This window comes from Rattus rattus, chromosome 11, assembly GCF_011064425.1.
Source record: "Rattus rattus isolate New Zealand chromosome 11, Rrattus_CSIRO_v1, whole genome shotgun sequence".
NCBI classification, from domain to species: domain Eukaryota; kingdom Metazoa; phylum Chordata; class Mammalia; order Rodentia; family Muridae; genus Rattus; species Rattus rattus.
This window is the reverse complement of record NC_046164.1, coordinates 80,671,751-80,694,347: the sequence shown is the minus strand read 5'-3', so window position 1 is coordinate 80,694,347 and position 22,597 is coordinate 80,671,751. Positions and strand designations below refer to the sequence as shown.

At 46.5% G+C, this 22,597-nt stretch overlaps 1 protein-coding gene across 3 annotated transcripts in view; it reads right to left on the bottom strand.

Annotated features, from left to right (window-relative positions):
• Window positions 1–272: 272 nt before the first annotated feature.
• Window positions 273–22,597, bottom strand: part of Ikzf1 (IKAROS family zinc finger 1) — an 83,744-nt gene continuing 61,419 nt past the window's right edge. For 2 of the 3 annotated variants that reach the window (XM_032916715.1, XM_032916714.1), the window contains exons 4-8: window positions 22,075–22,332; window positions 16,601–16,768; window positions 12,490–12,612; window positions 9,335–9,469; window positions 273–1,383 (exon numbers count right to left, since the gene is read on the bottom strand). In XM_032916715.1, the coding sequence (XP_032772606.1) occupies window positions 680–1,383; window positions 9,335–9,469; window positions 12,490–12,612; window positions 16,601–16,768; window positions 22,075–22,332 (1,388 nt within the window). In that variant the 3' untranslated portion in view covers window positions 273–679. The remainder of the gene's footprint in view (window positions 1,384–9,334; window positions 9,470–12,489; window positions 12,613–16,600; window positions 16,769–22,074; window positions 22,333–22,597) is intronic. The other variant, XM_032916716.1, reaches the window with a different exon arrangement.

Genomic DNA, 22,597 nt, shown 5'->3' with positions numbered 1-22,597 from the left:
TACTGGGCAACAAGCCCTCAGGAGGCTGAGTGTGATCAGGCAAATGAAGAAGAGCCGCATGGCTCTCCAATCCCTTCCCCTCAGCACCTCAAACAACTTGTTCAGACACCGCATTGCCGTGCAATATGTGACCTAATAGTAGGTTTCCAAGTTCAGCCTTCGGCCCTGTTCTCTGCACAGGCTGATGTCCCTGCTTCTCCCCAGCAGCCTTATAGCCGGTCCTCTGGCTCACTGCAGAGCTCCCTGGGACGGCTCAGTCCCAGTGGCTGTGCTGTTTTGGAGGACTTGGAGAATCTTTGTGGTATAAACTCTGCTTAGGGCAAAATCCACCTTGCTCCTACTTGGGTAATTGTTTAATTAATTTCTCTGAAGATTTGGGCTCTGTTTTGGGGGTGGGGCGGGTAGGGAGAGCATTAGGAAGCCACATATCAGGGAAATCTCAGCTAGTAGTCAACAAAACCGTCTAGAAGGATGGGTGTTCTGAACGTTACTGATGCAATGGAATCCTGTCTCTAACATTAAAAACTTGTCTTCTAAACGCAAATCAAATCTCAAACAACCAACGTAAAAGAACAAATGCTGCCTGCAAATCCACTCCCAACATTGTCCGCCGTGGGTCCAGCTGCTGGGAAGGAGGCATGCCCAGCTATCTTTGTGCTTCAGTGGGGCCTGGCTGGGTTTAGCTCAGGTGGTAGCGATGCTCCCCCCGCGTGATGTGGGAAGAGAACTCGTACCTGTCCTGGCTGTGATAACCACACATGTTACACTCAAAGGGATCCCGGAAGCCATGGCAGCCCATGTGGATGGTGTACATGACATGATCCAGGAAGAGCACACGGCAGTGTTCGCACTTGTACACCTTCAGCTGCTCACCACTCGTGCTGACCACACGGAAGGCGTCCTGCGAGTTCTCTGAGGCTGCCCTCAGCACCTCGTAGGCGCGCTGCTCCTCCTTGAGAGCCAGCCCGTTGCGCGCATGCGGGGTGATGTGGTTGGTTAGGTAGATGAGACCGCTGCGCTGTTCCTCCGCGTTGCTCTCTGTATCCGTGGAGTCTTGGCAGCTGTTGCTGGGGGAGGCCTCCCGCTCTGATGACACGGACTTGGCCTTGGACAGCAGCAGCAAGTTCTCCACGGCGCTGTCCTGTGCTGAGTGGTTGGACCGTGGTGGGCCGTCTGAGGGGGGCTTGTGCAGCTGGTACATGGAACTGATGACCGGCACCACCTCGGAGCTACCAGGGGGTGTCTGCACCAACGGGCGCAGGGACTCAGCCCCCAGGTAGTTGATGGCATTGTTGATGGCCTGGTCCATCACGTGGGATGTCATCATCTCATCCTTCTCATAGTTGGCACTGTCGTAGGGCATGTCTGACAGGCACTTGTCTCCTGTGGGAAGTAGACGCCATGAGTGAAATCTACACCCAGGAAGGTGTTTTAGTGTTACAGCAGACAGGGCACACCTGCCAGGGCTCAAGAGGGAGAAGGAGCCATCTTGCCCAGGGACTTACTAGGCTAAGTTCTTCAAGAAAACCTATTTGCCCATTAATGAATAAGAAACTAAAGATTATCCATGTCAGCTTAAACAGGGCATATTTCACAGGGGTAAACCCCATCTTTCATTAAGTATGACAAAGTTAATAGTACTATATTTAATTTAAATATTTTAAAAGGGTTCTAAATGTATACTGTTTAATGATACTATATTACATTTATCATTTTAATAATCTTAAAAATGTACTCAAAACATGGTTACATATTATTTACAATAACTGATGTATTTCTTATAAATATTTCAAAAGTAGATGGGTTCCAGTGCATGATGAAGTAGAAGGGATACGTAAACATACTTGTATGTATCCTTTCTTCAGAATTAGCAGAAACAGGAAGCAGGAAACAGAGAAAATCTATTTGAGCAGGCTGGGAGGTGGGCACAATCCACTTACTGTTTACAAACACTTCTAATACTAAAGATGAACAGAACTGAGAAATCAGTAGTGCCCAGACCTGGGCTTCAAGAAGACTATGGTCTCCTGCTTAGCTTGTAGGATTCTATGAGCTCTGCTACTGTCTGGACCTTCGACGTCCCTAAGGGCCCATGTTTTCAGGTATTGTCCAACCTGTGGCTCGTAAGCTGGATGCACCCCAGGATAGCTATGACTATGGCTGAGCCCATTTTTAGACAACAATGTCCCATCAAATGTCAAAGAAGCTCAGCGTCTACCCAGGGACATGCTGCGGGGGGATTCTGGACTCTTTAGTGAAGAAGGGCCTAATAGGAAGACCTTGGATTCTGGGGACTATATTCGCAAAGGGAACCATGGAACTCTGACCCTCATATATTCCCCTTTTGCTTCACAGACACAAGACAAACATTTCGACTCTACAAGCTTCTTGTGCTGCCTTGCTACAGAGTCGCACAGCAGGGCCAGCCAATGCTGGTGAGCATCCTCCAGGCTGTAAGTCAAGCCTCCTCTGTTTTTACAGGTTGAACATCTTGGATTTCCCCCTATCGTAATGGCTAACACAAACCTTCCCTGGCACTGGTAGGAGATGAGACTAGATTTGCCTTCAGATAATTAGTTTTGGGAGTAAAATGTTTTATTTGTTTGTTTTTTTTTTTTTCCTTTTTTTTTTTTTTCGAGCTGGGGAAACCCAGGCCTTGCGCTCGAGGCAAGTTACCACTGAGCCAAATCCCCCAATAAAATGTTTTATAATGAAGCTTAAATGAATTTCTTTGAAGATTTATCTTCTAAATACATTGGTGTGAAGTATAATATGAAGTCATGACCCAGACAGGAAGCTCATTCAGTAAATCGACAGTCTATATTCCTGTTGGCAGGGGCAGTCACTGCGTACCCCCTTAGTGGTGATAAGAAGGCACACGGAAGCCTACAGTTTCAGATGCATTTTTACACCTCACCTCCCACAATGCCTTTTTCCTCTTTTCAATACATCAACAGTGGGACTAAAGGGAAAGACAGTGAGAATGGATACGTATCCTTGGGATGAATCCGTGGATACACACAGCTAGCCGGGGAGATATATGCTGAATGGTGACCTCAGACTCCATTCCCACCTGTGAAATCCCATGTGAAGGTCCATGGGACAGAGCTCTTGGGGCACAGGCAATGTCCAAGTGCAACTGGAATCTATATGATTGGAACATTAGACTACATTGATTCTATTCAAATAAAAAAGGGGCACCGGTGAAGGGTCTGAAGAAAGCGAACTGTCCAGCCACAGTGAGACAACGGACTGAGCTACAAGGGTGACGCCCACAGGTGGGATCTGAAGGCAGCTAATAGGATGGTGGCAGAAGATGACCCCAGTGTCTTTCATGCCAGCACTGAGGTCATCAGTTCCTCCAAACTCTTTATCTACAGGGGGGAAAGTATCCTACAATTCATAAATGTACCCATAGTCCTTGAAAAAAGCAAATCAGCGACTATTGGTAGTAGCCCTGGAACACAGTCCTCCTGACTCAGTGTCTTTCTTTGCATTGCATTTCTTCATCTCCCTGGGTGTGCACCACACAACGGCTTGGTTTCATTTACTTTCATCTCCTCGTGTCAGGAGCAGCACATACGCTGATAATGGCATGCGGTGATCCTCAGACTATAGAAAGAAAACTTGTTAATGTCCATTTACATAGTCTGGACAGAGCAAAAGCCACATGTAGTGGGTAATAGAAACAAAGAAGGGATCTCTGTCCACTCAAGGGAGAAGGGTTTTTGTTTTTTAAATCAAGGTTATAACCTATCTCATTACGTGGGCACAAGGAACCCATTCTTGTATTTGCATCTCCTTTGCTACCAAACCCTAGCAATGGAGGAGGGTGTGGCCTAGTTATGTTAGCTGTATGAGTGTGTGATCTCTCACCAAAGGTGCTACTTTGCTGTTTCTCCCCAGAGTTGTGGTTCTGTGGTTTTCTAAGCAACCATTGAAGCCTGCTGTTTCAAGAATGTAGTTTTAACAAGTGGGTGTTGAAAAGAAAGCAATATACATTCCAGATGAGTATGGTGTTACAAATCTACCCGTAAAATTTCTCTACCCATATGTGAAAAATTAAAAGCTACAAAAGTTCCCAGTGCTCCAGTGAAATCTATTACCTACCTACTCACCCACCTACCTACCTATCTAATTTAATCCATCCATCTATCCCTCCCATCTATCTGCCCACTCACCCACCCACCCTTCCACCCATCCGTCCACCCATCCATCCACCTACCCATCCATCCATCTACCTACCCATCCATCCATCCATCTACCTATCCACCCACCCATCCTCCCATCCATCCATCAATCCATCCATCCATCCATCCATCCATCCATCCATCCATCCATCCATCTACCTATCCATCCATCCATCCATCCGTCCATCCATCCATCCAAAATCTCTCTCTGTCTCTGTCTGTCTCTGTCTCTCTGTCTCTCTCTCTCTCTCTCTCTCTGTCTCTCTCTCTCTCTCTCTCTCTCTCTCTCTCTGTCTCTCTCTCTCTCTCTCTCTCTCTCTCTCTCCTATTTATTTCTACTTTACATTCATCTATCTATAACCAAGGAAAAGAGCAGAAAATTCTTGCCTGAGACTCAAGACAAAGCCTTGGGTAATGTCACTTCTAGAAACAGGTGAGATCAACAACATTCTCAGCGTTCCCTCCCAACCATCACACTGATAGAAAGAGTTCAAACGGGCTGAAATTTCTGGCCCCCTCTTTTTTGATCATGAAGCGAAAGTTCTACCTGCAGGCAGCACATGGCATCGGAGACCTTAGCATGCGGGCCGGCTCCCCTGCACATGACATCAGAGATCTTAGCATGAGGGCTGGTTCCCCTGCACATGACATCAGAGATCTTAGCATGAGGGCCGGCTCCCCTGCACATGACATCAGAGATCTTAGCATGTGGGCTGGCTCCCCTGCACATGACATCAGAGATCTTAGCATGTGGGCTGGCTCCCCTGCACATGACATTAGAGATCTTAGCATGGGGGCCGGCTCCCCTGCACAGAAGCAAAGGCCTTGAAGGGGAAGTGAAGCCCTGAGGTGTTCCTTGTGGAGACAGAAGGCATCATTTGCTGGTTTAAAGCTTTAACCAAATCTGAAAACTGTGAGAGAACTCTCAAAGGGGAATATTTTAAACAAAAGCCATACTTGGCCTCACCTGAACTCTCCCAATACCATCATTGGCATTCTTTCAGGATTTAAAAAAAAATCATAGTTCATAGGAAAAGTCTCAGATACAATGGGAAGAAATGTCAGTCAAGTCACATTAGATCAAGTCGAACAAGCAGGATCAAAAGAAATGCCATGGTTACAGGGAAAATATTTTTTTGGCAAGAAAGGAAGTAAAACAAACCCATAAGTCCATCCTAGGGGAAAAAGAAACTTAATTCCAGGAAGAGGAGAAATGAGGCCTAATTACTTCATGACTTCATGACTCGGAGTAAAAAAAAAATTAAGTTCTAACTATTTTAATTTTTAGTATATGCAAGCAGTCAAATTTTGAAGCTACTCATAGGCAATATTTAAAAAAAAACAACCCAAAAACCAAAATAGAGAAGATTTTAGACCCCAAGCATTAAAATGAACCCCAATTCAATACACACTTAATACGTGAGTTAGAAATAGCAAACACTAGAATAAAAATTGCTAGGAACTCAAAGCAGAGAAAATATAACAGTAAATAAACTAAAAAAGACAAAGAAATTAAAATAGCAAAATGCCAGCAGACACGGGAGACCGGCACTCTTGGATAGAAGTCACAATGGATAGAACAGTTGGTGTTTATGAAAAGGAATGCTTCCCGAAGACAAGGAAGAAGAAAGGAACCTCCCACTTTTAAAGGCTTCGTCTCATCTAGACCATAAAACACCAAAGTGCTTTCTACCGAGAATGGTTGACTTAGGTTCAAGGAAAGAACACTACATATTTCGGGAGAAAAGTAAAGCCATTAAAGAAAAGACTATCAGTTGAACTTGGCCCCTACACCGTTCAGCGAGCTCTGCCATCAGGCGACAGGGAGAGATCTGTCAATGTCAGAAGGAAGACTGGTCTGAGGCCACACACTTCTGGGGTTATTATACAGAAGTGACAGGCGGACATCCTCAGTTAAAGCAGTGATGGGGATGGGATGTCTACACGGGTGCTTGAACGTCTACTGAAAGTCTATTCATTGAGGGGATTAATCAAAATATACGGAAAGGGTCCTAAGAGGCCTGGGTCTGATTCTTTCACCTGTTAAAATGTACAGTGCTGAATATCTAAATTAACAAAAGAATAATGATTTCTGAATAGACTGTGGACAGAGAGGTACAATGTAAAAAATAAAAGCAATAGAAATCATTTTTTAAATATTTTTTCCTGACAGTTATTCTTTCTAAAATGTAGAATCCCCTTTGGGAGTGAATATTTACTTGACGCTCCATTATCTCTTAAAGTTTAAGACCTGTTGAATATGCCGTGGTCACTGTGAACTTATTTTCTAGCAATACATGGGCAGAAGGGAAAGCAGTTGTAATCTTTCTGAGGTGGCACATTCAGGAACTTAAAAGGCACTTGCTTCACATCTCTACATTGTAATCCACCTATTACTAAACCTGTCCACTGAAATATACATGTCATTGTATATATATTTACGATGATGTTCTTCTAATTTAATACTGGTAATTTCTGGATGTTGGATTTGCTTATCTGAAAAACATCAGATACTTCTATCAAAACTCTTACTAGCTACCTATCATCTCAGGTACACGATAGTATATTGCACTAAATGTAGAGAGTAGCCTTTGAGGTCCATCTCTCTTCATAGAGAGAAACTATGACACAGTAGGAAGGGTGGACAGGAATGTCATCACATAGCACCTAAAGGAAGGCAGACTCGAGAGTAGGAAGAGGCCCTAGTTAGTCCGTGAACTGCCAGTCACCTCTGGGGAACACCAGCGGAGCACAGCTGCTGGGAGCCCTTCCTCGCACATTCACTTCTGCTATCCTGGTCCTCCTGTTCCCACAGTGCCACTTCCCCCTGTGTTTAACCTCTCCCCTGGAGACTGCTCTCCACTCTCCGTGTTGCTTCACCCGCTCTGTGAGTCCCTTTCACACAGAGCGTGTGAATCAATATGATGCCCATTCACTCAGGAGAGCCATGGTAAAAATTTCAGAGCCTCTATTTGGCTGGAAGTCTCCTGAAGCTTAAGGGCACCGCAGATGCTCATTACTAAAGCATGTGGCACTCTTCAGGTTCCTAATCAGAAAGAGGAAGTCACACCCTGCCTCCTGAGGTCAGTTACTCTTCACAACCCTTGAACACATTTGCTGCTTCATCTCTGCCAATCTCCCAGATAGCCTACCAGGCTCTCTCCATGGTTCCTGTCCTCTGCACCGGTCAGGGAGATGATAGGAGCCCGGAACCTCATACTTTCTAAAGCCCCAGCCACCCAACAGCTGGCTCCTTGACCAAGATTCCCTCTATCTTTGTTCAGGAAATGAAATATTCTTCATTCTTTTGGTTCAAAGGCTCACATACACAGAGACAAGTCTATGAACAAAATTTCTAATAAGTGGTTTCTGTTTTGTTTTCTTTCCTCCTCCTCCTCCTCCTCCTCCTCCTCCTCCTCCTCCTCCTCCGCCTCCTCTTTTTTTGAAGATTTATTTATTTTATGTAACTACACTGTCACTATCTTCAGACACACCAGAAGAGGGCATCAGATCCCATTAGAGATGGTTGTGAGCCACCACGTGGTTGCTGGGATTTGAACTCAGGACCTCTGGAAGAGCAGTCAGTGCTCTTAACCACTGAGCCATCTCTCCAGCCCTCTGTTTTGTTTTCTAATGGTTTTTTGTTCCCTCCTTCTTCCCAACTCCTAGAACCTGACCTTTGTCTTTCTGCCTCAATGTAGGTGCACTGGTGTAAAGGTGTGTGTGCCACCAATTTTTTATTTGCACGTCCTCTGTAGCACAGCTTCCATGGGCTAGCCTTACCAGGATGGCATTCTTGAAAAAAAATTACCTCAAACTCTGAACTCTTATTTGCCAGACTTGGCTTCGCCCTTCCTACAAACAGCACAGTAAGCAAGGGAAGCCATGGTTTCCTTCACCAACCCTGACCTCCATTTCTTTTTCACCAAAGCATTCTCTTTTGATTACTACTCATATCCTGCCATCTCCCATTTCTGGGTAATTTTGACCCATGTTGTTTTCATGTGTTAAGCTTCTGCTCCCGTTGGGAACATACCTCTGCTTTCTGTGATTCTAAGTCAGACCGCATGCCCCAGTTTGGCCCTCAATGACCATTACTGTTACAGTCAGAGCATCAAGGGACAACTTTACTCACTGCTTTCCAGTGGATAGTTGGGCAAAGCTGGGAAAATACAAGCCCCTTCATCATATCCCACTAGTCCCGTTCCAGACCCCAACACCAGCATAGTTATTTCTCCTTGAATGCTTAGACTCAATGACTCCTTCATTGCCTGTATGGCATGGTTTGGAAGGCCTGTCCCTTTCCCAAAGTCCACCTCAGCTTCTCAAACACTTTACCTTTTCTTTCTTGGACATAAGGTTTCCTTTCTTGACAATGATAGTAGCTGACCTTCATACTGATGGTTTCTAAAATTCTTTACATCTGTGGGGGTATTTTATGCCCCCAATTACTTTATGATACACATAAAGAATGGAACCTAGGCTTGGGAGGGTGGGTCATTTCCCCCATGTTGTCTCCATTGAGTTAACGAGTGTCTCTGCTTTGACCTAAAGCCTGCCCCTGGGGCTAGTGATGCCATTCAGGTGTCTGTCTCAACTTTCCTTGTCCTCGAAGTGTCTACGATAGCTAGCAGGCACAAGGTTCTTGTCTATGATCTGCTATAGGCAATAGTACCTCAAGGAACAACTCGTTCCCTCTGCATTATTCCGCATAGTATCAAGGACAGATCGTGAGAGCAAGTCTAGCTTCCCCCTCACTGTTCTCTGAGGGGCTAGTCTCTATGGGTTCCTATTAGCCCTCACTATACTTGAGGGGAGCAGTAAATGAGCTTCTGGGGAAAATATGATCTGAAACTCAGAAAGAATTGATCTAACCATTGTCAGAGTGGCCACAGAAGCATCCTACGAAAGGCTCCAAATGTTATGACCCTCTATCTAATTCCTGGGAAAAGGTTTGTCAGTTTGAAGAAAATTACTAGAAAAAAAATTCTATAGTGTTTAAGAAATATTAAGCTTACCACTTCCTTTTCCAAAAAGGGAGGTTTATTTTTTTTTCCTTTTCCACTACTTTCAAATAATTTTTATTGGAGTCCAGAACACCCACATAGTTCTATGTTAAGAGACAGCAAACATTTGACTCTTACCAAGAAATTTCTGAGGCATAGAGCTCTTACGTTTGGCGACGTTGCTGGCCAGCCTGTCCAGAACAAGGGACCTCTCTGCTCCTATCTTGCACAGGTCCTCTGCCATCTCGCTGTGGTTAGTTTCTTCCTTAATGACTAAAGTCAAAGACAGTTAGAGAGGCTAGTTTAGAAATGTTTGCACTTCGAGACACTGCTGTATCTAGTGTTAGCCGCACATTGGAAGGGTGCCAACAAGAGCTGTCTTCTCATCCTCCAGCCCCTGGCAGAACCAGCTACAGCAATGCCAAGGACTAGCCACCTGCTAGCAACCCATCCTCCACCTGTCCAACCCACATCATCCCTAAGACCAAAATAACAACCTGTTTGTCTACCCCCCAAGGCTGGACTGCAGTGAATTAACTGTGTTACTTTGGCGGGTCCTTTGTCAAGACTGCCTTAATCCACTTTAACGACCACCACGAGAACGAAAGTATCATCAGGCCCAGAAATAAACAAAGGGTCTGAAGTGACCGCTGTCTAGGGAATGGTCCCCAGCCACACAGCAAATGCCTAGTGACCACGAAGCAGTCGCACAGGGTAGAAAGCCGAGCATTCGTTAAGGGAACTGCAGACACTCGGGTTAGTTCAACCCCATCTCCTTTCCTGTACCAACCCTCCCTGCTCATAAGTGAGGGTACAAGCCTGCCTCCTGCAGAGTCTCCTCTATCCTGACATCTAGTTTGCAAGGCAGGGGTCTCTAAAATATATAATTCCTTCACTCCCTGGGAGCTGAGAGTGTAAAGTGATCAGCTGCTCCTTTTTAACCAGCGGTCCCCGCACTGTTTCTGCCATGCGTGTTTCCCTTCTCAGACAGGCCATTGATTTACCACAGGTTTTTTTTTTATGGTTCTATCTGGTTTATCTTCATGCTACCCAAAGAGTTCCTTGAGCCATGGCTACATCTTCATGTAGCCCCTAGCCTTGCCAATATTTTAATTTTCTTCTGACAGTTTTTTTTTTTATAAGAAATGGTTATCAAATGTTAACAAGAGGTACAGACATTTTTGTGTTAAAACCATGCTTAGATTTGGGTGGACGTTGACAATGGCCAGCCTTCATTCCCGCCATCATCTTCTACATTTCCCCCCTCCCCCTGCCCTGGGTGGCCTGGTAGCTTCCTGCCCCTTAATCTGTACCGTGCGCGCCAACAGAATCCTTATGCATCTTATAGCTTCACCATAATAACCTGCATTTCTAGTCACATGCTACCCCTGGTAAACTACTCCTTTCAACAGTAAATTATGAGGGTGTCCTGTTAACTGGCTCAACACTCAGCCCCACTCTGATTAATAGAAGGAAATACAGAAAGTCAGAAAATCTAATTCTAGAAGTAACTCATACATGTGATTTTTTTCAAGCTGATATGTTCATTTACATATCTCCCCTTCTCTGTGAACTAGGTTCAGTCACTGGCCCCGGTGCCCCATCTCTCAGGTGACACCGTACCACGCCTCTGAGCCCAGTACTTTTTCTCTGTCCTTGGTGCATGTGAGGTCCAGGACAGTTCCTATAAAGACACCAGCGAAGTGTAACAGGCGTCCCCAACCTTTTCAGTAAAGAGAGCTATGTTCAGGAAAACAAACCTTCCCTTATGTCTCTTGGGCTTACATCTCTTGAGTTGGGCAGTTTTAACTAATGCACCCAACCTAAATAGGTGTGCGGAGTAGTGAGGTGGCCTGAGGGAGATGAACGAGAATGGATATGTTGGTTGGCAGGCTGGACACCGAAGTTCATTTCTGGAGCCTCAATGCCATGTCCCCTAACCCAGCACTCATTGTGTATTTACAAGGCAAGTGTTGCAGGGGTGAAACAGTGAAATGAGACACGACCTGGGCAGTTACGGTTTGCAACCGGAGTGGCCCCCACAGGCCTATATGTTGGACGCCTTGGCTCTAGGATGATCCAGGTAAAAGTTGCTGGAAACCGTGAGGGGTGGGGTCTTGGGGGTAAGTCCTTAAATCATTGGGATATGCTTTCAATAAGGAGCATAGGTCCCTAGCCTGTGTGTGTGTGTGTGTGTGTGTGTGTGTGTGTGTGTGTGTGTGTGTGTGTGTGTGTGTGTGTACGCCTTGTGCGGATCCCTCTGGCAGGAGATTTCAGTGTACCTATGCTCTCGGCATGGCCTGGCCAACCATGGGCTGAAATCTCTGAAGTTCCCAAACAGAATCGCCTTCCTATTATTCCTGGCTGCCTCGGACACCCATTACAGCGATGGAAGTTGGCTGACATTGGCTTGGGGGCGTCTATGATCATCTCGCGTATCTCTATGTGCTATGAGTCAGAGGCAGGAAGAACCCAATGTCATTAAATTCGGGTGCCTGGCTCTTTGGCCATGCTGAGGTCAGGTTGCTACTTCCTGCGAGAGTAAATTCTCACTTCTTGAGAAAGAACTGGAGCATGAAGCCATCAACTGTAGTGTTCTGAATCACTGACACCAGGCAGGACAAATTAGAAACTGATTCTCACTACAAGGTAAGTGCTCAGTATACACACCAACACTCTTCTTCAGGCTCAGAACCAGTGCCTGCCAGGTCTTCCAACAAGTTCTGCCCTCTCCCCAAGTGGGGCTTCTCAAAGCCTAGTCTAAACTAAGGTTTAGTCCCAGCCCAGCAGTCCTTCTTCAAAGACTTTTAGGAGTAATTAGATTTTTTTTTTAAAGACTCATATTTTATTTGGACTTTCAAATACAAAGAAGCAATCACAAACGACACTACCCTAGCTTGGCTATTTTACTGTTTCACTCGTGGTACTGGATGAGATCAAACTCAGGTCCTCTTGTACACCAGGCAAGCTCTGTCATCACTTACAGCTTCAGCCAATTCTTCTTGGTTTCAGTCCCCCCACCCCACCACTAAAAAAACCCTAAACAACAACGACAGAATACCCCACCACACAGGATCTTAAAAGGCTCACTACTGTGAAGGGAGGTCTTAAGACAGGTTATGACTGGTCAATCGAGAACTTGGAGAGGAGAGAAGCATCTGTCCACAGTGTCATTGCCCCATGCTATTGGATAAAAAGTTCCCCCTGTGGCTGAAAGAGGCCACAGAGCCCCCTCCTGACCCAGGAGCTAGGAGGGGGAGGGGTCCAGCTCAGCAGGGAGCCTCAGCGCTTACCTGGGTACATGCCCGGGAGGCCCATGCTTTCCAAGTAGTTGTGGCATCGCTCTTTATGTTCCTCTAAAGAGCTTCGCTGTTTATAGCTCCGGCCACAATATCCACATTTGTGAGGCTTACCAACTGCAGAAAACACAATCGAGTTTAAGACTCCGATTAAACATCGGCCTTCTGGGTAATGGGGATGCAAGCAATACATTTATAACAAAAAAATAAAAAAATAAAAAAAATGTACTCTCTCCAGAGCTATGACTATTATGGACTTAGTCAAGATTAACAGATTTTAAAAATGTGAATGCCCAGGTGACTCACTGATTGTTCCAAGAATCCGTGACTTTTTTTTTTCCATCTTAACCTATGGCACTGACTATCGAGCTCCTCTCTAAATCACTGAAGTGTGTCCTTTAATGGGGGAAAAGTCAACAACTGCCAAGCTCCAGTGTGGACAGAAACATGAGGAGAGTGCAGATTCACTGTGAAGGTGGGCTCTCCCCAGGCTGGCCCCTCTAATGAATAAGGGGAAAACTCCAGGGGGCCAAACCAGGCTGCTCAAGGTCTCTAAGAAACCATGGGAGGAAAAGGCTTTAATGGAATGGATATTTCTAAATTGTATCTTTCTATACAATACAAAAGTATTTTACACTTGTAGTATATACTCTCTCGCTTAAGAATATACAATATAAAAGCAGAGAATGAAAAGGGATATGGATAAGCCAAACTCATTTATCATGGAGAATATGCAATGTGTCTTGCATCGGAAGAGCTTATGGAAAGCCCACTTTTTTATCCCCAAAGAATAGGAGAGGATGGAACCTCCTGATAGGCCTTGCCCATGAGAGCTCACTCCAACACTCTAAGCGTTCTTCACCTGTCTGTTCAGTGTGGTATTCACGGTATTGTTCAATATGGTAGCCACCAGCCCCATGGAGTTTCTGAGTTTGGCTAGAGGACTGACATTTTAGTTTTGTTTAATTTTAATTTACTAAAACTTCAGTGCCACACATGGCTGGTGGCTTTCGTGTGGGCAGTGTTGTTCTACATGAGTTTAGTCCTTCCTGGGTTCCTTGAGAGGTATTTTATGAGGAAAATAGCAAAGGGTCCATTTGATGGCAGTTTTTGCATACTTCAATAAAGACCCCCTTTTAGAGAAGTTCTCCAACCACTTTATGATGAATATAGATGTTCACCTCAACATAATATTGTTTTCTCATGCTAAGTATGGTGAAAGCCATCCATCCAGGGGCGCTTGGTACCTGATCTAATGCAGTGTTATTTAAATGCTCTCCTTAAGTGACTGGATGCTTTCATGGAAACCAAAGCTTCCTCTACAGAATCTGAAGTAGATTTCTACCTTACTTAGTTTCATGGGCTGGGTGATTACCCTGTATGTATGTCTGTGCGTCACATGCTTCTTGGTGCCTGCCTGCACAGGCTGAAAGAGGGAGTTGGATCCCCTAGAAGTGGAGTTACAGGTGGCTGCTGGGAATCAAATGTGGATCCTCTGAAAGAGCAGTCAGTGCTCTAACTGCCGAGCCACCTCTCCACTCCTTACACATTTTTTTTTGTGTAGAGACAGTGATGTACCACAAATGATGAAATGTGGAACGAACGTTGCATACGGTTGCACATTTATATTCTACTGTCATAGAAATTAACACAGCATAAAGACATACCATATGTCCTTTCCTGAAAATGTTTTAATTTTAGTGATTTAGTGGATCCAACGGCCTCCCTGTGTAAGTGGTATGGTGCCTGATTTTTCTCAGTATAGGAATGACTCTAATCCTGGAACACAAGAACCGAAGTGTCTCTAACAAAGTTTGTATTTCCCAAAAAGGATACCAACCCTGATAACAGCACCAAGTTCCATCACCACAGTGGAGTCTACAGTCTCAGACCACAACCAGATACCAAGGAAAGCTATGGTTGACCCCAGCTTTTAGCGGAAGTAGGCATGGTCATTCATGCAGTAAGAAAGTCGGCTACCCTGGACTTTGCAGACCAAGACCACAGTCCTGCCATTCTGGTCAAATTGCTTTGAAGAAGGAAACAGTGTTCCTTTTCTCCCAGAGCTCTGTTTGTTGAGGGCATTTTCAGATGACAGAGTCACCAACACCCCAGGTCTACGATTACAGGTCACTGGTGACTCTGGCAGAGATAACGGTCGGGAGCCCTCTGCCTGTTTTAGACAGCCACTCAAGTCATCAGCCCCATCAAGAGGAGGATACCACCGCGCCTTAAACGCAAGGACTAAGCATGGAGGCAAAACGCAAAGCCCGGCACCGATTTCACAATACGTCTTGCTGTCTCACAGCTGAAGTTTGGCCATGCAGGAAAAATTTACACTGCAGACCAGTAACTGAAGGGAGCTAACTATGACTGTGACTGGTATCAGCCTAGACGCTGGTCTTGGGATTTCCCACTGGTCGGGAAGCTCCACTGACTGCCAACCTGAGTGCATAGCGCCTGCCACTTGTGTTTAGGTGCCTTTCTCCTGATTCGCCTGCCACCTACACGGGTCTGTGTGGCACTCCCTGCCTTGCATCGCCTTCGCCTTGTGGAGCAAATACACTCAGTGTTACCTCCGTCTCAGGAAGCCTTCGATGCTGCTCATTCCTTGTAGAAAATGTCTCCCCGGTCTGAGCTAGTGTCCCACCTAGGACAGGGAGGTGTCTGTCCCCTGACACCTCTGACTCACATGCTGCCTAGGAGGTCAGTTCCTCTGTTTCCTCGACAGAGGAACACCTTTCTCGGCAGTGCCAAGAAACTCACGGCTTTCTGCTGTACGGTTTCGTGAGTCACTGTCAGTCAGGTAGGGGAGTAGAGTACAGGGGAGATGACTCATAGCCTTTCCTTCTCTACAGCTGCCCATCTGAAGGTGACCACTAACCAGAAAAACCAGCTCTGGATAAACACCTGTTAAAATGTGCTCCACTCCCATTGGTTTAGAGTTCCCCTAAAGCAAACTCGGCTTGGGCTTGACCGTGTCCTCCTGCTGTGGGAACCTCCTGATCCTCCAAACAGGACAGACTGTCCTTTCTTTCTGCTCCTGCAGGACCTCAGCACCCTACAGTGCCACACTCACATAGGATGCTGTTGGGGGGCTCAGGAAATATGGGGCAAAGACATGGATGAGTTGTACCATGAGATGCATCTGATCTGTTTGGGAAGGAGATGAGCTGAGGACCTTCCTCCTGTCACTTAGCAATGACAGAGTGATGGCTGGCTATCACAGGGCTGGCTATGCACTCTTAGAGGGCAGGGGCAAGGCCCATCAACCTCGTGCTCCTAGAGCCAGTGTAGCCCATGACACCACAGGCCAGCACAGGAGGGAAGCAACATATGTTGTTACACATGCTGACTAGCATGTGTGCAAGCAAACATAACCCATAGTTGCTGGACAAAAATATCCCTGTATCTCAGACCTGGAGGCTTGTGGGGTTACTGGGTAAGAAAACCACCCAGGAGGCAGAAGAGGAGTCTGTGTGTCAGGTTGGGGACATTTTGACATCTGTGCAGCATTTATGTAGATTGTGTTCTGAGGTTGTAGAGTAACCAGGACATCCTCACAGGGAAATTTTGCTGTCTGCAGTTTGTCTGCTGACAACTCTAGACAGATCAGTCCCATCAAAGCCTCTGTTCGTTTCTGGCCTGGAAGTTACTCTCTGGCTGGGGCAGTGTGCCCTGGGCTGGCAGGGTTATAGTGTTAGCAACCTACCCGTGTCCTCTCTGTAAGGACAATGATGTTTATCACTGCTATTCAGTATATCCCACCCAAGCCAGTGACATGTGTGGCCCAGCCATAGATGTAAAGGCAAAGCTAAGGGCTTGAGCAGTGTACTTCAGAGAAACCCCACTTACCTGACGTGCTGGGAAGGGAAACTCTTCTACACCACATAAGGGAGGCAGGGTTTTCTCCTGTGTGCACCCTCACCCATCTCCCCTAGTTCAGTAGGAACAGCTGATCACCACATAGGAGGCCAACCCTCCCAGAGGGCTGTGGACTGGGTGGATTGGAAGGGCAGTGGCTGGGAACGTGGGACACACGATCTGGGGCCCCTACACAGAGATGGTCGGGGCCTGGCATCTCTGCCGTGCCCAGGGAACCTACCGGAGTGCGTCCTCAGGTGGCCGGTGAGGGCGTCCCTCCGGCGGCAGGCATAGTTGCAGAGATGGCATTTGAAGGGCTTCTCGCCCGAGTGCAGCTTGATGTGCCGCAGTAGGTTGCCTTTCTGGGTAAAGGAGGCCCCACACTGGTTGCACTGGAAAGGCCGTTCACCTGGGCGAGAAGGGAAGAGGGTAAGTTCTGTGCAAGAGCTGCGGAGGAGGACGGCCGCAAGAAAGTTGTTTCCCATGGGCTCGGTGACTCCCACCAGCTGCAGGTTTGATAGAACAGGAGGCTTTAGACTAAACCTGCCAGCTGCTTAACGCTTCAGCGGCTGGGTCAATTTGATCTGAAAATCTAATTTTTTTCCCCTAAATCAGAATGGCACATCACAATGCAAATTCAAACTCATTTAAATAAAGTGACTGCAACATTTTGTGATGAAGAGTCACTCTTCCTGATCAGCAGTTTTGGAATAAACCAATATCCAATTTTGCGTGTTGTGGCATTTGGTGGGGTTTTTTAATGTGGCTTTTTTCAAAGGGTCTTTAAAATATGCCACTGAAGCAGCAAAATAAAAAGGAAACTCATTAAAAATGCATTTCAGGATCACAAGTTCATTTCAGCGTTACATTCTTATATTTAAATGAAAGGCACTTCATTATAACAGTTATAATAACTTCTATTCATTTACATTTTCCCTGTATTTTCCCTTTCAATTTCTTCTCCATTACCTGTCTGTCCCTAAGCAGGCAAATCAGGAGAGAGACAGACAGAGAAAGTGTGAGCGTGAGAGGGAGAGGCTGGGGAAAGACTGAGTAAAATGAGAAGTTCGGGGACAGGATGGCCGCAGCCTGTCCTCCAGAGGGAACCCCTGACTCCCTCCCGCACTTGGCAGCACAGCCAGTTGCCTGCGACTTCCCGCCTTTCTCTCTCCTCACAACCCGGAGAGCCTTCAGATCCGTTTTTGTGTCCTCAGTGGACAAGTCCTGTCCCAGGGACAGATCCAGATCCTGCTGCCCTTGAAGGCATTACCAAGGAGATTACTCTGTTTGTGACTGAGACAGCCCAGGGTTCCTGCAATGTGTGCCCAAGAGTTTCGGCTTACACCCTGGATTTGGAGAAAGGGCAGGAGCTCCCTGGGAATAAGGGGTATGTGACTGTTCTCCTGGGTGGACACTAACTGTGCCTGTAACTCTCTGGATGATGTGCCCATCAGGTTCCTTATAAAAGCCACTTTTGAAGAACAAATGCCTCTTTAAAAGACCATTCTGTGTGAAAACCCATGTCCTGAGACATGTTTCTCTTAAGGATAAACAATGTGTTAAGAATACCCAATTACCACTTCTCCAGCTGGGCAATGGAGGAGAAGCAGAGGGCTGTTATCATAGTTACTGATAGGGGCTCAGGAGGTGCTAAAACCCACGCAGGTTAAGCTTTAATGTGGTGCCTGAGTTTCCTAATTACCCCTAAGTCTTTTTCCCTGGGCAATGCAAACCCAAAAGTTAGAACTAATTTACGATGACATTTAATGGCCGGTCGGATACTACCTAGTAAGTATTCAGCGTCTCCCAAAATTCCTGTCTGCATTAGCTGACTGTGAAGACACCGTCTAAAGTCAAGGAGGACGGGGACCGGTCACTGGAGTAGCCTCACTAACTTAACCGTTGCCACGTCTGTGAGACCCGAGTGCACACTCCACTGACACTGTGTTCACAAAGTGTTCAGCTCCGATTGGATGGGTGGAGGAAAGACAAGTGAGCAGTGAGTGCAGGAAGATCCAGCTGGGAACCGGAACATGCCTAAGACTGTAGCTCTCAGTCAGAGAGGCTGAGCCCTCAGGCTGCACGGGAAGTCCTGGTGATCCACGTGGGCCAAGTCACTTGCTTAGCAGCTGGAAGACCCCTCTGTGAGCTGGGGAGGTGCTGCAGGGCTGTGTCTCCCTGATGTGACCCGAGCTAGTGTTCCAGTTATCGGGAGGCAGACAGGGCTGATAATTCAAAGCCCATTGCTCTTCCTCAGGAAGGGAAGGTAGGCATTCTTTGGGGACTGAGACCTGCCTGCCTGTCGTCTCAATCTTTGCCACAAAGCAAGGTAAGGCAGAGTTACTGCAAATCTACCGATTTCCAATTGATTGTGTGGGCACGAATGCACAGCCCATGGTTGGTAGTCTTGAAGACCACATTTCTAAAATGGACCCTAGGCTATTCTACTCAATGCAGGTGTTACACATAAGGGGTATGCTCGAAGAGCTGGGTCGTAGGACACAGCCCACAGCTGTGTCTGTTGCCAGTGGCCATGACCTGTTTCCTGAAGAACAATAGCTTGTAGTAAGTTAAGGCTCTCTAAGCTTGTATCTGCCTACATTTAACTGGGACAAGACATTAGATATTGCGAATTCTAAATTGAATTTCCGACCCAGGCACTCTACACTTTTTTATTCTGTCACAGTGTTTTCGACCATTCACTTGGGAAATAAAGAACATCTGAGGGCCTGTCTGCAGAAGGTAGGTTTTTAAAGAAGCAAGGCACACAAGACTAGATGTGCAGCACCTGCTAGGCAGGAGCCCACAGGAAGCCAGCCCTTTTGTTCTGCCCAGGCCACTTCCTGGTCTTTACTATTCAGAACAGCGATGTTACAGGTGGGGCCCTGCCTGCTGCACTTCCTGCCTCTTTCCTACTACCCCAGGGTGATCCTCATACTCATCCTGAGATGTTGGTGGGCACGATGGGGTTGTGACACTTGAATCGAACACGAAACCAACCGAGCACCCAAGGGGAAGTGACACTCTGGTGCCCACAAGCCACTTAGAAAATGGCAGGAGTGGAATGTCACCCGGGGAGAGGAGCAGAAGCTGGGCTATGCCCTTGAGATCTCTGTTTACTGGGAAAGGGACTATGAAGCCATGAGCCTGGCTGATTGGGTCACGGGCAGCAGGAAGAAGAGAGGCTCTGCTGTACGTCCTAGCTTGTCCACTGGGGCAACACATCCTACATCAGCTCCTCAGAGGCCGCAGAGATGGCTCTGTTTATTGTCCCTTCCTCAACAGCACGTTCCCAGAGGCTTATTGTGCTCTAGGTTCCATGCCCGGTGCTCTTGGGGACTTCTTAGGAATGCTGGCTCTTCAGATTCTCCCAGGGTCTGACTTAGGACCTGTGTTTTCTCAAGATTCCAAGTGGTCCACAACTCCTTTCATGGGGTGAGCAGAGGGCAGTAGTCTCACTACCTGCTGTCAGTGTAGCGACGCAGAGCCCAAAACTTTGTGGACACATCCCACCCAGACCTGGAAGATCAAACCTGTCTGTCCTGTCTACTTATTCAAACCTAGTTGGGGATTCATGTATTCACATAGACAAATATGTACTATGGAGTCGGCCATAAGCAACCGTGTGTGTGTGTGTGTGTGTGTGTGTGTGTGTGTGTGTGTGTGTGTGTGTGTGTGTGTGTGTGTGTGTATGTTGTTCAGTGAAGGACTAGGGAGGACTGATGCAATGGGTCCTATGCTCCTCTTTCTGTAAGTTATCTGTTCATAACTGAAAAGCTTAGCATATTGGCGTAGACATGATACTTAGTCACTATTTGTTCTGGAAAGTATGTAGCAAATGTCAGGCACCCTCCCGGATCGGTTGATGGCAAGTTTAATCATTACATGTAATTCTTCTTCTTTTTTCTAAAAATCAAGGCAGGCGGTCGTATTTTGGCAATTTAGTACTCCAGATTTTGATTCGTTTGTCAAATATCTATCTGAGGGGATTTTTACTGTCGGTGAGAGGTTTGCTCCCCATCAGCGCTGGTTTGCTACAAGCCCAAGACCCTTGAGCATCTGTGTTGATTTTCACCTCGTCATAGAAGACAAGAGCAAGTTTACCCTCACATTTGGTTTTCTCGGGGCTGGGCGTGCCAGGTCTATTTTAGCGGGTAACTTGAGGACTAAAGGGCCCCCTTGGAAAAGCCAAAATTTGCCTAATTTTAAAGCTAAACTTCTGTTGAAGAGAAACGTTTATTAAAATACCGTCTTATAAATCATCTCCACATATACTGTCTATGGAATATATAATTTGGGAAACCGTTTCTGTTCATATATAAAACCACAACCTTGATCACGGCATTACTGCCTCATACATGTTGTAGCTCCTGATTACGTTTTGGATAACACATACTCGATGGGTCCCGTGTAAGGAACAGACACGGCTGTCATTTCTTCAAGCCAATCTTCCTCGCCTTCCTGGGATGTCTAATAAACCATGCTATCATTCAGTGGTGCTTCTTCTCTCTCGTGGATACTGCAGTAGCAGCCTTCTCACGCCACAAAGAAGCCAGGGTATGGGCAGAGATAGCTCAGGGTCTCTAAGTTTTACATGTAAGCTTTCGGTGGCCACGAGAGTTGGGTGAACCCGCCAGGTTATAATACCTACCTTTCAAGAAACTTCTATGAAAGGAAGGGCAGTGTTTCTCTTTAGTTCCAAAGAAACCTTATGCCATGCAAACAATTGTACTGAGCACCAGTGGTGTTTATAGGAAGCCTCTTTAGTGTCCTTAATGATGGCGGAGTGACAGTTATGTTGAACTGTCCATACACATGTGGAACAGAGGTAATACGGCCAACTGAAGCTGGACAGGCTTCCCACAGTGCCAGTGGCACCGAACACTTACTTAGTTTTGGACAGACTGTTGCATTTTATTATTGTCTTAAAGCCTTGGGCAAACCTTCTACTGTAACAGGAGTTTGGCAGAAAGTTCCCTACCGCTCTGGGGTGAAAACCTGTGGCAATATGGCCAGCTGACCCAGAGACTCAGAATGTAGGGTGAACCACTTTATGCTGACCCGAACCCTTTCCAGGGTGGGGGGCGTTTTGCTGCTAGGGCCACTACTCACTAATGCCTCTGAACAGAGAGTCCTGAGTGTCAACAAGATTAAAAACAAGTATATTATGTATAGTTTTTTCACGGGAAATCTGTGAAGTCCGTTTTGGTGTCTCTCTAGCTTTTGATCGCATCTTGCGAAGGATGGACGCTTCGTACGTGAGGGTCAGCCACTGTGGCTGGAATTTTTTATTGTATTTATTTATTTTCATTTATTTATTTTTTTATGTTTTAGTAAATTTACTATTGGGGGGGGTCTCAGAAGCTGACACACGTATGCTGTTGGCCGTCTCTTTTGTTCAAAGGGTTGGTTAGGTACATGCTGAGAAGACCTTTCAAGTACTGCCCCAGGATAAAAATGTTGTGCCTCAGTACAACTTGGGGGCTATTTATATGCAACCGCCACCCTTCTAGTCAACTGGAAACATGCTCCAAGACCACATTCCTGGTCCCACCCTCCTTCTGCACTTTGAACTTAGGGACTTGTGTGTGTGTGTGAGCTTAGGCAGGTGCTCTACTACTAAGCTGCAACCCCAGCCCTTGACAGGACAGTTTGCTCCTTCAGCCCCCACAGGACCTTAGGAGACACTGAAGAAAAAACTACGCCAGGCCTTACCAGTATGACTTCTTTTGTGAACCATGAGCACATTGGGCCCGATGCAAACGATCCCACAGATATCACACTTTAGTTTTCCGTTAGGAAGTCGAATGCCTCCAACTCCTGACAAAGCCGTGCTGCCTTGGTCCCTGTGGGAGCCATTCATTTTCTCTCCTGAGGCATCAAGCATTCGTAAATCCTCTGCACATTCCCCATTCATTTCACAGGCACGCCCATTCTCTTCATCACTCTGAGTCTCTACTTTAACATTACTGGCTGAAAGAGACAACACAGGAGGCCACTTAGTGTCACTGCAAAAATAAGTCACAAGAGAGCAACACAGCAGCAACAAGGCATCACATTGACAATTGGAGCTTCTGAGCAGTTCTGAGTCTGAGCGGTGCGTGCACCGAGCTTCCAGAGAGCGTGGGTGGCACCGTCCTATGGGGTACGCTGAGGGTCTGAACAGGGAGCTTCCGGTAAAGCAGGAATGGGCTGTTTATAGAGATCATACCGTAATGGGGGGCTTTTGGTACCTGGG